Consider the following 15,802-nt stretch of genomic DNA (forward strand, 5'->3'; position numbering starts at 1 on the left):
CACTACGGCACGGCCAACATTCAGTCAACACTGGCCGCACCATAGGTCTTTGTTTTTATTTACTTTGAAATATGTTGCACAGCAGCTCATTAACAAAGCCAAGTGAATCGTGCTGAGCTATCGGGCTTTGTTAATGTTTTTAAAGATGTTGCACAGCGGCAGTGGTTGCAGTTGAACATGACTTAAAGTAAATAAAAAGGCGCAATGAGGTGGCCAACGTTGACCGCGCTATAACTTTTTAGGGTCGAGCCTGCGTTACATGCGCTCGCCCATGCGTATCAAGCGAGACGCTTTAGTTACTAGAAAAGGGCTCGGAGCCCTGTTGACGTCACGTCAGTGTGTTTCATTGGTTGGTGGGCTTGCCTAGTAAAATCTGCTTGCTTTCATTAGTGGAAGGCATGCACACATCATGCCTTTTCCTGTGGTTAGCCCTCCTCGAGCGCAGCGACCAGGTAGCCCTCCTCGAGCAGCGACCAGGTACAGAAAACATGCGAGGCTCGCTGTTTTCTGTCGGATCGTGGACTACTTTTTCTCTATTTTCCTAGCGCGATTTCGCTTGGCAGAATTCGAGCGCTTTACACAGTTAATTTCACTTTTTCGGGTTACGTACATAAAAGCACTTTTGCCGATAGATGAAAAGTCGGATTAGGAGTTTACAACGCGATCAGTTCTAACATGAGCAAACATGTTGCCGTCCCGTTGCATTGCAAATGCTTGTTTTATTTTATTTTTATTTACTGAGAATCATGTTGCACAATAGCTTGTGCTGCTGTGCAACATCTTTAAAAATCATTGAAAACGCCAATAGGTCAAACCTTGTTTTAAATGACTTTCCGTGCTACGCACGTCCGCAGTGGACGCCAGAGCTAAGGAGCACTTCGGGGTTGGCTCGGGTGTCCCTAATGCTCCAATCGCAGTCAATTTGCACATTAGCAGTACCGCTCACTCCAAAACTATACCCAGAATCTCTTCAGTCGTAGGATTGGTTGTTAAGTGACCCGGAAGTACAAGAAGTACGACAAATGACATCCGTTGAAAGATTTGCTACAGACGGCGGAAATGAAGCTGGGTTCACGGACGGTTCGAGTTCGTGTAAGTATCGTACAGGTATCACCGTTAGCAGGATGGGTCATAGACTACTGCAGCTTGAGCGTATTTTAAAACTAAAATAAAATAAAAACATACCATTATAACTGTTATTTCGAATAGAAATGCGAAGGCTTTTTTCCCTAGATTCGAATGTTTTAAAATTGACTTTTTGAGCAAAGCAAGGTTACCAGTTTCTGAAACCTACACCGAACACCCCAAAAAATAAATGTGTTATCATCCCTTTATATTAGGACTTAAGATATTGCAATGAATGCCGTTACTTGGCAAATCTGAGATTTTCCATCCAATAGCATGCTCTGCATCTTCCAAACAATTGCCAGTTATTATGACGCGGTTTGGCAGTGGGTAGTTTTTTTGTATTGTGACTGTAAGTACAAACGAGTGTGCTTTATTGACTTAATTGAAAACCGTTTAAACGTTTTCGGAGACTTGCAGTTTACACGTGCCACAGGGGACCCTTGAATTAAATATCTAGTTGGTATGCCTGAGAGAAAGGGAAGTTTTGGTTGTTAGTCAAACGATTCCTTAGAGCCGAACAATCAATCTGAACCAAGTAAAGTCTTGACTACTGCCTTTTTTGTATTCATGATGACAAAGGGTAAAATAGGACTGTCTTGCCAAAACTAGCATTTTCCGCTTCCTGTCTGAGGGGAAGTACAAGATTGTGAGGGTCCAAATGAGTTAACATTATGCAGATTCGAAATCTTATAGACCATCTTCTCGAAGAGTCTTTTGCCAACCGCTCTCCTTTAGTCCTTGTAACGTAGCCAGGCGATAGCAGTTCGCCTCTTCCCTAATACAAGGTCCAGTATTTCAAATCTATATCGCACTTTCCAATTCTTAGCTTCTTTTTATTTAACAATTTTTTTTTTTTTAACAATCTTCAAAAGCATTGTTTAGGCTAGGCCACTATCTTGAGGCCTGTTACCTCTCTCAGCTTTGTTGCCACTGCTTCTCATTACCTTTTTAGTGCGTCGAAATGCAATGTGAGACGTATGAGCATGGCATTTAGAGGTGCCAATTTGGAACAGTTTGAGGATCTTGCAGGCTAAATCTTTTGAATGTGTTTATTTTTTTATTTATTTTTTAGGGTCACGTATGACAACGCAGGTAATAAAAGCATACATTTAGTTTTGCTAGATACCCTTTTCAAATGAGTAGATTCTTCCTTCAACTCAGCTTCCTATATCTGTTCTTGAAATTAATCCTTCCAGGGCTGTTGGGCTTTTATAGTCGCCTTTTTCCTCTTAGCCTTAAGGGCGTTATCTATTAAGTGTATCAGCCAGTGTACCCCTCCTTTGTCCCAGGTTCAGCGTGGCCTCTGATGTATTTCTGATTTCATCTGGCTTTCTGTCTCGGGTTGGCATGCTAGCAAATTCCTTGGCGGTGCCAGGGGGTATAAAAGCCTACTACTGAGCCATACGGACATATGGGTCGTCCAGCCATGTAAAAACAAGATTAGACAGATGTCCACTACACACTGGAGGGCGGATGTAACACACTCAAGACCTTTATCAGTAGAGCATTTTATCACATTCTGTGACGTGCCGGAGATGGTTTTCTGGCCACCCATCTAGAGTTTGAAGGGAAGTTGTGGGTGGTGTGAAGGGTGCCTGGTTTCTTAGTCTGCAACCCATGCCAGCAATCTGTTCGTATATTTTCTGGATTTCTTGCCACACAAATGCAACTCAGTAGTAGGCTTTCTATACCCCCTGGCACCGAGGAATTTGTTAGTATGCCAACCTGAGACAGAAAGCCAGATGGACTATAACCCACCAGAAAAATCAATGAGCATTGCTTGAGTGACGTGCATTTCAGGTAATGATCAACTCATGTGAGATATCACAGAGTTCAGTTAATGGAACTTAAACATTTTTTCATTATGGAAATGCACATTTGAGGACACCAGGAAATCAAGAATATATTTCAAAATGTATTTGAAATCAAAATCCTATCCCAGTACATACAGGTTGAATAGTAACTCTTATAAAAACAAGCAAAATAGTAACAGTGATATTTAGAGGAGGGGTGTATATTAAAAAAATATTGTACCTTTGTGAGTCTACCATAAAGCCCATTTATACTGATATTTCCCACCCCTCCTTACTTCAGCTAACTAAGCTAAACTTAGCACCTAAAGTGGCCTACTTCAAGTTTGAGATGTTTTACACCTGCATACCTTTTTTGAAGAAAATAATCAATGTTCAGCAAAGTAACAATGTCTGCTATTCTTGTCTGCACTAAGTGAAGGCTAGATATGCCTTTCTGCAGCTTTAAGCAAAATGAAGTTGATATGACTGTTTTGCCCTGTCATTTTGTCTCTCTCTCATTACACTCAGTTCTTTGTTTATATATTGTATATGAGCGTTGGTTGGCCAACGTTTTTAGAATAAACAGTTAGCAGAAAGGCCCTGGCACCTATTCACTGACTAGAATTCTGTGAAACCTTGTCTTTTGATTAAAAACGAAACAAGAAGTGAAGGTATAAACTTAATGAAACCTTGCTAATTCTTTTTTAAAACAGTCACAGGAAGAAGAAAAATCAATCCATACAGAGAAAATATGAATATATTCAAGCAAACTTAAGTATCACATAGCAGTGACTTACAGCTTCACCAAACATCATTTATTTGAAAAACCTATAACTACATAAACAACATATATAATTTGAGAAGAGGGATAAGGAAAGAAAAAATATTAAAATTACAACGGCCCCCAGAATGATGATAAAAGTCTAAGCTAAGGATATATCCATCTTTGAATCTGTTTAAATTCACTCTGATAAACTATTGTAGCTTGTTTTTTTTGCCTATTTCCGCTAGGTGCACAATTTTTTTTTAAAAATCCCTTTAAAAAAAGGTTAAAAAAAATATAATCCGACCTGTTCAGATTCACTCCACTTTGAAAAATATGATGAGCTTATTGTGATGAGAGACAAGAGACAAAACATTTTCAGATTTCTGTGCACATCCATTAATTTTCTCTAGATGATGATGCTGAAGTTGCTATACGTCTCAAAAAAGGAGGTTGTTTAAATCATAGGTAAAATGTTGTTGGCGCTTTAGAGGGTGAAGTTGAGGTAATCTGCAAAAAACTCCAAATTAATCCAGCAGTTTACACTGACATAGGAGATGTACCTGGTGCCTTTTGTGTGACAACACCAGTGGAATCCGAAGTCAGACACTGTTGTCTGTCTGATTCTTAGTAGAGCTCGCATAGGTGATGATGATCTTGATAGATCGTCATATATCGCTTCTCTAACGATCAGTAACTGCAGTGTAGTGTACTTGATGCATTTTCATTGGTCTTAATATTTCACCCATATCAAGGACCATAATTAATGGTTATTCCAGTGGACTCTCCAAATAAATTGTTTCAAAGCAAATCATGCACATAAAAACAGGTTTCCCTTGAGGAACTTGACATTTGTGAAATGACAAAAGTTGTCATGTATCCTGTTCTATAAACATCCTTCAAAGTAAAATGCCATTGCATCACAATGTTGTTGTTCAGTCTGGTAAACATCACTTCCATTTATGTTGGTATTCATGCTAGCTTTTTTTCTTTACTTAAAAAAAATACAATTTCACAACCAACTACCCGATGTGTAGTTGAAATTCCACCAAACAAATTAGAAAAGAAGGTACTGAAAAGAGAAGCAATGCATTCAAGTAGTCTTAAAGCCAGTCAGTAAATCATATGTGATAGTTTTAAAAACCTGGATTCCGCCTATTTTATTTGACGCTTTAAAGATAATGTGCAATAAGTCAACCACATTTGTTGGGAACCACATCTGCAGAATCAGTTGAATTTCAGATGCAGACTGGACTATTTGTAAGGCAAATATTTCTGCTTTAGTGGTTAAATTATGTGTGTTTGTGTCAGAATCACAACACACTTGTTTAATTTATCAAAGCGCATATTTATGTCTACTTTTGGCCAGGGAAACAAAATCCCTACCCCATGGGGAATTGGGGGGGGGGAAGCCTGTAATGGGGGGGTCATCCCACAGGAATAATGTTTTCTAATTGGATACAAACCCTGAAGTGTATGATGATAAGGCATGAATGAAATGGGTGCTGTGAGTAATTTGTAAGCAAGTCAGGGATTCAGAGGGCTACAAGCCCTGTGAAAAGTGATAGACTCACAGAGGAGTGAATGTGCTAGTGGGTTGTTGCATGTCGGTATGCAGAAAAATGTGGACTTGTCTATTTTCCATCAATTGAGCTTAAAAGGGAATTTCCAGATATGCAGAAGAAAAGCTGTGCATGTTTTGTCATGTAATTGCTCTCTATTTTGAGGTCAGATTATAGGGACTGAACACAGTCATTTATGAGCTGCTATGACACTTCATTTGTTTTCAAAGTTCGTAGTACCCAATTTCATTGTGTTGTTGCTTGCATCTTGTGCCTGCTCTTGTTCCAAAAGATTTACATTTTCTTTTAAAAGATTCAGAGCAGAAGAAATGATTGTGAACATACGTTTTTAGAGAATTTGAAATACATTATCCATACCTTTTAAATATGCCTTTGATTTATTTCTTTTTCGGTCTTTCAGATTCTTTCTGCCACCTTTAATACCATCATGTACTTGGGTATATTCAAATATTTATTTTTGTAATGGAGGAAATCACTTAAATCCAAGGGCCTTGCACATTGGCAGAAAGGCTACTCAGTCGCAGCTTTTTCTCCAATGTAATGGTTTATCCGGCCAAATCAAATGGGGGGTGGGTGGGAGGGGGGGACCTTTGGTTTAACAACAGTGGAGGCTACTTGTCTCTGCTGTCATTACATCCTTCCGATGGAGTAAGAGACGTCAGAGGTTGACCTATATGTCCTCCCACATATTTTAGATGAACAGATATAGCGGTCATTTTCCACTGCCAGAGTGATAGGGCAAGGAAAATTGCAAAATACCCTTCTTGCAATAGGAGATAACTTCCATGGTGAGGGGGGACCTTGTTTTTTTTTTTAAATTTATTTTATCTTTTTTCTTAATTATGATTATTTTTAGAAACTAAATCCTGCTTTGGGTTTTGTTTTTGAAAATAAGAAGAAAAAAAAACTTGAAAGTTCGACGTACGGCTCCATCAACATGATGGGGCTGTCTGTTAAGTGCATTTCCGGGCACCATTGTGATGGCGATTCCTGGAAATGTTGGATCCGTCAGCTGGCGTGAGGGACATATCTGGATATGGTGGGGGAAATAACCCCTGCATCACAGTCGTAAAGTACTCAGTTATGCTGACGAATAATAATTCACCCACCAGTATATGTTTGGATTCATGTCTTTACTAAACCTTGACAGGTATGCTTCATTCACATCATTTAAACGTAAGAGCTTAAAAATCTTACCTTTTGACTCCTGCATAAATATCACTTAGCATTATTGTGTCGGGCTTCTTGTGGTTGATCTTTCTGCTAGCGCTGGGATGCCTCTTCTGAGGTAGCTGTGCACTTTATGAACACTATCTGGTTACAATCATGGGGGAGAAAATATAAAAATATATATATATTATAACAAAGAATTTGTATGTTTGCTAATGGGATAGCAGATTTAGAAAGGAATCTGTCTCTGCGTTCATCAGTATCTATTGGCATATTGCTATTCCATGTCAGTTGAACATAGTTACATTTTCTGCTTCATTTTAGTTAAATCATTATCAGTGATGTTGTCCCTCCATTTTCACCCCAAAAATTGTTATTAATCTTTGAATTGGTAATGTCTTTAAATCTCTAAAGGTTGTGAAGCACATGCATGTTGTCATCTACACTCTTTTTGTTTAGAAACTTAATTTCTCTGGTAATCATGTTTGTTCTATATGGGATGTAAATACCCTGAATTTGTCAGAAATTGATTTCACATGCATTTTTTTTCATATATATTTTCCTTCAAGTATGCATAACCGCATTTTGCAAATCATTGAACTGTTTTGGATTAAAAAAAATCTGCAATTTGTGATTAGTATTTTTTTTCAGATTCTCTGACATCGATCAATAAAAGCATATGGGTTGGATCTGTCCTCACTATTTGGGGAAAAAAATACTTTTTTGAACTTCTAAGACTGTTTGTGGACGGGCCTCCTATTGTGTGCAATGATGAGTTTCACTGTTTGAATGTAATGGTACCGGTAATGATGAAAACAAACAGCAGCTGCTTATTTTCTGCATTAAAATAGAGATTTTCCCTGTCTAAAGAGGCATATGAATCTAGGCTGATTTATTAGTTGTTAAACTGCATTTATATCCCTGAATTTGTGAAAGGGCCAGACAGTTATCTTGGGATATTTCGTGCTCCCGCCATACACCGTTTTCTCATCATTGATGTTACTGAAAATGTTATAGTGATGCTAAAAATGAAGTTATAAAATATGTAATGAGTACTGTAATAACCTGCGTAATTAGCAGTGTATGGTGAGGGTGCAAGTTATAGTTACTTGAAATAACTATAACTATAACTGCCGAATTTCCTCCGATGTCTGTGTACTTGCCCCTTCTCCCTCCTTTTTGCTCACCATGTTCCATGGACCTGCCACTGCCTCCCCTATATACACTGGGTGTTTGGTTGAGCTGCCCACTGCCCCTCCACGCTGCCTGTCCAAGTTCCATGCCACTATACTCTCCCTCCTGTCCTCCATGGTCCATTTTGCTGCCACTCCCTTCTGCCCCCCCATGCTCTGTTGTTGTGCAACTGCTCCTCCTGCCTAGACCACGTGGTCTTTGGTGAAGCTCCTTCCCTATCTTGCCTTTGTCCAGCCCCTACATATCCCTTCTGTCCTCCATGGTCCTTTGTGCTTGCCCCTGCCCCCTCCATCTTGCCCACCATGGCAATTGTGCTGCCATGGTACTGCTATAGTACACTGTAAAACAAACCAAAAAAAATGTTTGGCACACTTCTCTCATTTGGCTACACCTGGGCTACATTTGGGTGATATTTGTACTACATTTCAGCTCTTCTTCTTCTTTTTTTTTTTTTTTTTTTTTCTTTCTCTGGTGGCCATCTTGGGAGACTCCTTTTGCTATGAAGCACCCAATCTCCTCATTTACTGTAGTGTCCTCAGTAGAAAATGCTTTGTTTTCCACTGATTCCATCAAGATGGGAATCAGATGTCCCACACTTTTGGCATAGATTCTGAATATGCATGTTTCATTCTGCATGTCAGAATGTTCTAATGAAAAAGAAGAGGAAGGTATTTGAGAACTCACTTAAAACATGTCCTAGTTTCTTTCTACAGCTCTAACCAAAATTGCTATGACAAAATGAATCCCTCATTTTGTTCCTTTCTAAATTAAATGTTTTAAGTTTTACCAGTTTGATTCAATCAAGATGGCGTCAGGTGTGCCACACATTTGTCATAAGTAAGACTGTTAGCACTCTAGTTGTTCTTTAGGACACTCTGGGAGGCTGCAGTAGTAAGTACGGGAATCAACTGACAGGCTGCTCCTGTTGGTAGTACATGTTTTGCTGAGGAGGTCGGGCTTCATTCACATATGGCTGGGAAAGATAATGTGAATTTACAGAAAATATGCTCTAATTTTAGCTTCTGGAGCACCTTCCACAAACTCTATGGAAAAATCATGAGAAAACAATATTCTGGATTACATAATATATTTTACCACCAAACCGTGCTTGATGTTCTTTTTATCCCAGCTTGATTTCTACGTCACATACATATTCATAACTGCTAGTTGGTTTTGTATGTATGAAAATGTTCAATAGTGTGATTTATAGAACTAAAGTTCACCCATGAGTAAAATATTTCACTGTGCCACCCCAGTTTGATGTTCAAGAAGGGGCCTGGCCTGGCAGTCCAGGCTGGACTATTTCCATTAGAGCAGGGTCAAGACTGATTTGCATATGGCGGAGTCCAAACTGAGGTGGACTGGGAGTAAGACCCGAATAATTACCAGTGGCTGATATTAATTCAAGCCTTCCATCCATCACTTTTTTGCATACTTTGATCTGTCGTCCCCAAGCAACTGAGTAACATGTGGCCAACTGTATCATGTCCAACAAAGTAAAAACAAACGAGAGTAACAAACAATTGTTATTATGGAAGTTGAGCTACCAACTGTGCATGAAAAACCAAACAGGTGAGCATATAGCACTCTGTACCAGAGGAAACAAACCAAGCATTGGGCAGTCCATTAGGATGGCAGACACCACCCGCAGTCACTCTTGAGAAGTGCAAGTGTCCCATTAAGAACAGAAGGGTGCACTAGTTTCAATGAGTGATAAGCCAGGATCACTCAAGTAGTGTGGGCATCATATGAATGGATTTAGGGTCCACCTAAATAAGGAGATACAAAAACCTGAAAATGGAGGAGAGGACTAACCCAACAAGGGTCATCCAATAGGGACCCTTCCTCATATCAGATTGTCTGCAGTCTGAGGGAGGGTCACTGCCTGAGGAGGGAATCTCGTAGAGGTGAGGTGTCAAAAGTGACGAGGCGTCAGATATCAGAAGGGAGCTGCTGCTCAGTGCCAATCGTATCCTTCACAGGCTTGTTCTTGAGAGTTAGCTGCCACTGGATCAACAACGGCAAGGACCAGCCTTGGTGCCTGAGCACAGACGCTGGAAGTGATGCCTGGTCATCCAGTGACTTCACACTTGATGTATCTGAAAACGCAGGTGTTGTATCCTCACAATATTTTAAGTTTGGCTGGGAGTAATGAGAGCTTCAGCCCTATCTCCCTGAGCGTTCTCTTCATGTGAAGGAAAGAGGTCTGATCTGCCAGTGTGTAGTCTGGGAAGGCCAGGAACTGATTGTTGTCCATTTCCTCCTGGTCCAGTTTTTGTTTCCAGCAACACCCTACTTCTCTTTACAGCCGACACTAGGCATATATTATTTGGCTGTCTAGTATCATAAACGTAGTCGGAGGCAGTGAGCTCATGGAGTTCTGCAAAATATTTAGGCAGTTAGGCAATATGTTTGCACAAGCAACCCTTCCTATTATGGAGAGCAGTATAGCATTCCAAAGCTGCATTGAGGCCCTCAGTCCATTCACCACTCTGCCCATATTATAGTTGGATTATTTTCTGGGGTGCGGGCTACCATCATCCCCAGGTACTGAGATTTAGTTTCCCACCGGCGACCTAAGTCCTTTAGGCGTTGAATGTTTATTGCAGACAAGGCCACACGTGGAAATAATGTAGATTTAGCATGGTTCATTTTCAAGCCAGATAGACCTCCAAACGTATCTATCTCTTTTAGGAGCATGGGGACTGAATCTCTAGGCCTTTTTAGGATGATTAGGACACCATATGCATATAAGAAAAATATGCTGTGTCTCTTCCCCCGTCGTATTTCAAAACGTTCTGAGTTGGATTGCTAAAGCAGGCGTCTCCAGTCAATCACAAGCTATCAGTAGCTCCCAGACACCTTCAGAGTAGCTCACAGGCTTAAGTTACGTTTAAAAAAAGCACAAGATCAAAGTTTCGGTTTCATATTAAGAGGAGGCTGTGCTGATTTTACATTATTATCATCAAGCTGTCGATAGCAATGCCTTTTAAAGAGCAGTGTTCAGATTTTTGACCCAGGCTGGGTGTGGGTCACAAAGATGCACTACTGAAGCACTGAGATATTTAACTCTTAAATAAAAGTCCCTATCAACTCAGTATTAGAGCTGTGAGCAAAATTGTTTCTGAAAGCTTTTAAATGGCAGAAAATTAAGATGGAAAGTTACCTTAATAATTAAGTTACCTTAATAATTTAACCCTTTGTTTCAATTTTCTTCCATTTCAAAATGTCACATTTACAAACAGCAGGCCCCTTACCCCAAGTGGCCTGTAAACACTGTGCCATAAGTAACAGAAAAATACAGCCATGTTTTTAAATGAGAGACATTTAAAGGGCAGGGAAATGTCTCATACTACAAACTTTTGTGCATATTGTTTTTCTGCACTTCATATTTCTCATAATCAAACAAAACGAATTGTATGTTTGTGTAATACATGTAATGGTGCCATGTATGACGAAAGGCATGTCTTGTGCTGCAGGTACATACAACACAGGCTGTCAGTTGCCTGTGCAAATATCCCATTTATACCCACACATGTTCATACATCCCCCAAAGACAGCTCTCATTGACACGCCTGGCAGCCTTATCATAGTGCCCTTAGTCATAGTATTTGGTTCAAAGAATAGTATTTTAGTTCAAACAATAGTATCTGCTCTATGGACATTAGGGGTTGAAGTCAATGAAGCTGGGCATGGGAGTGTCTAGTAACAGTGCACAAGTTGTTTAGCCTTCAGTAGCTCACATTGATTTTGTATGTTTTATGGTCAGAGTAGCTCTCAATACACAAAATGTTGGCGACCCCCCCCCCTACTCCAGAGGTTCTGCTTCGAGGGCAAAATGTAAGGGCAAGAGTGGACACTCCTTTCTGGTGTCCCTCTCCGACATCTGTTTCTTAGTGGATACCCATCCACTGGATCCAGCCCAAAATATGTGGGCTACACCCCATGCAACTCAACACCTCCATCCGATAGAACCAATTCCCCGTTTCAAATGCTTTTTCCAAGTATAAGACTGTCACTGCGTACTTGACCTATATTGACCTATATTCTTGTACTGAATTCCATTGTTAGTCTGTGAATATTCTTAGAATTATTGCATCCCAAGCAAACCCATCTTTATGTACCCCAGCAGCTTCCCACCCTCTGGAGCCTATTAGCCAGTACCTCACATTAGAATTTAGGGCTGGTGTTTATCATTCTTAATGGTGTACAGGTTCCCAGATCCTTGCTACATCTGTCCAGTTCTAAGACTATACTGATAAGTCTTGAGTCAAGCAGTACCTATCCTGTTTAGTTTTAAGAGACAAGCAATTTCTCTACCAATTGTCTAGAGAACATTTGATACAGCTCAGTGGTAAACGCTGATGCCTTTCCCCTGTTAATCAACTTTGTTTCCTCCTTAAGTTCCTCTCTCTCTAATTCTGACTCGAAACATTCCATCATGTTTTTTTTCTTCTTAAATTCTTGATTGCCCTGCCCCCAAATATATACTTTCAACAAGAAATTCTCACCTTCACCCGGGTCTTTGTATATTTGTATAAGTGCTGATACAGGTGCTCGTTAATGCCTGCTTGTGTTGTCACCTCATGCCATTATGCAGTATTAGGCAGTAGGTGATTCCCTCATCTGTAACCAGGCTGAAAGCTTATTAGATTAATTACCTTCTCTGTGTGGTATCTGCATATATTATTTTAGAATAAACATATTGAACCTGTACCGTGTTTCCAACAATTCCCTCCAAGCTACCCCTGTGTTTTTCCCAGTTGTAGAGATGCCACCGCCTCTTTTTGCATCCTTTTGCCTGCCTATAATTGCTTCCCTACACCTTTCAGTGCATTCGACCCGCAGAACAAATTTCATCACCTCCCATTTAGTTACTCTGGTCACTGTGGGGCCCCAGTTGGTTTCAAAGTATGTATGATAGACTGGGTTAGTGACCACATCCGGCTTTAGTTTTCATATCTGGAAATACCACTAGTTGTTAATTAGAAATCTGTGGTGATCCTGCAGTTGATTTCTAAATAGGGTGTTTTTATGTTAATTGTTTTCCATCTTACACAATGAGCAACTGAAACCAGCTCATGTTAAAGCAAGTGTTGTATTTTTCTCTTCCAACCGCCAAATCCCCTTTTAATCATTATATATGTATTGGTCTACATGTAGGTCTCACCCCTTGCACACACTACATCATAACTGGAGCAGTATTTGCCTTGTAATCCGTGGATGTTTCCAGATTCCTCAATAAAGTGTCCCTGCCCACCCCTCATCCTGTCCTTCAGGATCATGTCTATCCATCCACATTTGTCCTATGTTTTGAGAAATGGGGTCTATGGTTGACTAGGGTAGGCACCTCAGCCAAGCAGGGACCACCACTCTAGTCAGGGCAGGGGAGCTACACACCCAAGGTAACCTCTGCTCACCTCTCTTGGTAGCTTGGAATGAGAAGTCAGGCTTATTCCAGAGGCAGTGTGTAAAGCATTTGCACAACACACGTGACACAGTAAATACACCACAAAGGAAACGCAACAACAAGTTATATAAAAATAAACTATATTACATAAAACCTCATTAGACCAAACACAACGTGTATCAGTAAAACCCTGCTACACAAGCATTTGTCAGAACATCACACAAGTTACTAGTAACCAATGTCGTAGTCGTCCACCTGGTACAAGAGGCTGCAGGCGGGCTCCTATTGGTCTGTCCCTTTCGGGGTGGGGGGAAGGGCCACCAGGACATGGTGCACTTTCCTACTCCCAAAGCATGCAGCACTTCATAAATAAAGTGCTCTTCGCCCACTATAACAACCAGGTGGAGCGCTCTCCATGCTCAAGCCCCGGACACACAGCACAGGGCTGCAGGACCCCAGCACGCAAGCCAGCGCAAGGGTTCAAAGGCAGTGGCAGTCCCTCTGTGACCTACCAGGTCAGCACAACATCAGAGCAGTTCCTGGAGAGTCCTTCCAGCAGTGCCCAGGTTCATTAGTCCAGTCATGTCTAAAAATGTGGGAGACAGCCCCCTGCATTTATGCTAATTTTGCACAGCCTTCACAAAAGGGGGAGAGGTGGTCCCAGCCAGCACTAACCGGTTTTAGGAATGCTCTCTTTTTCCCTCCCAGTACTGGCTCCAGACATCAGTGGGGGGGTAAACAAGCCCTTTGTGTGAGGCCAGGGCACAGCCTTTACAGATGCGTGTGTGACCTGCCTCTACCTCTCCCAACCCAGGAAGACCATTCAGTATGCAGATGTACTCTTGTTACACCTTCACCCTCCCGTGTACAGGCTGTCTGAGAAGTATGCACAAAGCCCAGCTGTCTCTCTGCCCCAGATGTGAATTGGAGTCAAGCTGCAAAACACCAGAGGTATAAGCACAGAGAATTGCTCACTTTCTAAAAGTGGCATTTCTAAAATGGTAATAAGAAATCCACCTACATCAGTAAGCAGCATTTCTCACTACCATTCCAACGATACCAAACATGCCTATGTCACCCCTCATAGATCAGACAATACCACTTAGACCAGGGGGGCCTCACGTGATCTCAAGGTGGGGGCTCCAGGCTCTGTGTGGAGAGTGGCAGTAAGCCGCTACATAATGGGCAAACACTAACATCTTTTGTCATTTAGATCCTTGCTGGGAGAAGGTGCAAAAAGGAAGGGCCTTTAAATATCCATCAAATCCCTTACCCCCATTTCTAATAATCATACTTGGATACTTTTACATGGTAGTAAAGTCTACCTGACAAGAATAATATGTTTGAAAATCATCTATTTGATTGCCATTTTAAATCGGGAACAGAACTTAACTGCAATGTTTAAATAAGTATAGACATATTTAAATATTGCCAGTTTAATAAAATAATTGGGAAAAAGTTTGAGGGGTACCCCGATTTCTCCCCCCGATTGCTGGGTGCAGCATTAAGTAGTTTGAAGACTGTTGACTTAAACACATGTTAGGGCATTTCCAATGCAATCCTATGAGGGGAGCAGCGCTCACAGTAGTGAGAAACTAAATAGGTGGTTTGTCACTACTAGGACATGTAGTTCATAAAGACTGGTGTCCTACCTTTTACAAAGCACTCTCCCCATAGGGTTAACTAGGGCCTACCTTAGGGTTGACTTATAATTTGTAAAACGGGAGTTCCATGCCTGGCAAGTAAATTTAGCTGCCAGATCTCTGTGGCAGATTGCAGGGCTGAGACTGGTTTGAAAGGCTACTTCTGTGAGTGGTGCAACTGCTCTGCAGGCCCACTAGTAGCATTTCATTTCCAGGCTTTGGATATAAGGGATACCACTGTACAAGGGACTTGCGGGTAAATTAAATGTGCTGATCAGGTGTAAGCTAATCATACCTAGTTTAGAAGGGAGAGCACATGCATTTTAGCGCTGATCAGCAGTGATAAAGTGCCCAGAGTCCTAGAGCCAACAAAAAGAGTTCAGAAAAATAGAAGGAAGTCAAAAAGTTTGGGGATGACTGTGAAAAGGGCCAGGTCCAACATCTGTGAACTGAGGCTCATGTATGCGGCCTGTTTGTCATCCTCGTCATATGCTTCCAATGTCTCCAACCAACAGGCCAGATCTTCAGTCAACTTATCATCCCTATGGGAGAATTTAATAAGTTTTTCTTCAACCAGAGCCCATACCTTTGTATCCTTTACCCGAAGAGATATTGCTAGGATCCTGGTCCCTGTCCAGCCTGTGGCTCCGCTCCTTTTAACTAATAGGGAGGGCTAGTTGTAGGAACTCGAACTGCATTTTTTTTCCGTCTGTGACATGATCCCTGACAGACATTACTGTGGTGACAAGTCCACTTCCAGGCCTGTTGGTGTTTGAACGTGTGCAGCAACTTCTACCAGTATGTCAGTACCACTGGGCAGAGCCATGCGAAGTGCAGAAACTTTGGCTCATTTTGGCTTGGTCATCTCTGACAGGCATCAAAGTGGCCTGGATAAATTCTGTTGAGTTTGAGGGGGTGAAATGTGTGAAGGGAAGGGATTTGAAATGTATCAATTTGAATTTTGTTTTCCCAGATACCCCCCTCCCTTGGGCCTTCTTACACTCTTCCTCTGTGAGAGGTTTACCCAGGTCATCTCCACAGACATTCTAGCTTTCATGTCTTGTACAACCTCCCTGTTTTCAAGGCCTTACATAGCAGAGACACTAAGGGGGTTATTA

At 41.2% G+C, this 15,802-nt stretch overlaps 1 protein-coding gene across 2 annotated transcripts in view; it reads left to right on the forward strand.

The window, feature by feature from the left end:
- Positions 1-983: 983 nt before the first annotated feature.
- GATAD1 (GATA zinc finger domain containing 1) overlaps positions 984-15,802 on the forward strand; it is a 129,349-nt gene continuing 114,530 nt past the window's right edge. The window contains exon 1 of one of the 2 annotated variants that reach the window (XM_069211637.1): positions 984-1,092. In XM_069211637.1, coding sequence (XP_069067738.1) covers positions 1,060-1,092 — 33 coding nt within the window. In that variant the 5' untranslated portion in view covers positions 984-1,059. The remainder of the gene's footprint in view (positions 1,093-15,802) is intronic. The other variant, XM_069211638.1, reaches the window with a different exon arrangement.

The sequence above is a fragment of the Pleurodeles waltl genome, chromosome 10 (genome assembly GCF_031143425.1).
Source record: "Pleurodeles waltl isolate 20211129_DDA chromosome 10, aPleWal1.hap1.20221129, whole genome shotgun sequence".
In the NCBI taxonomy this organism is placed as follows: domain Eukaryota; kingdom Metazoa; phylum Chordata; class Amphibia; order Caudata; family Salamandridae; genus Pleurodeles; species Pleurodeles waltl.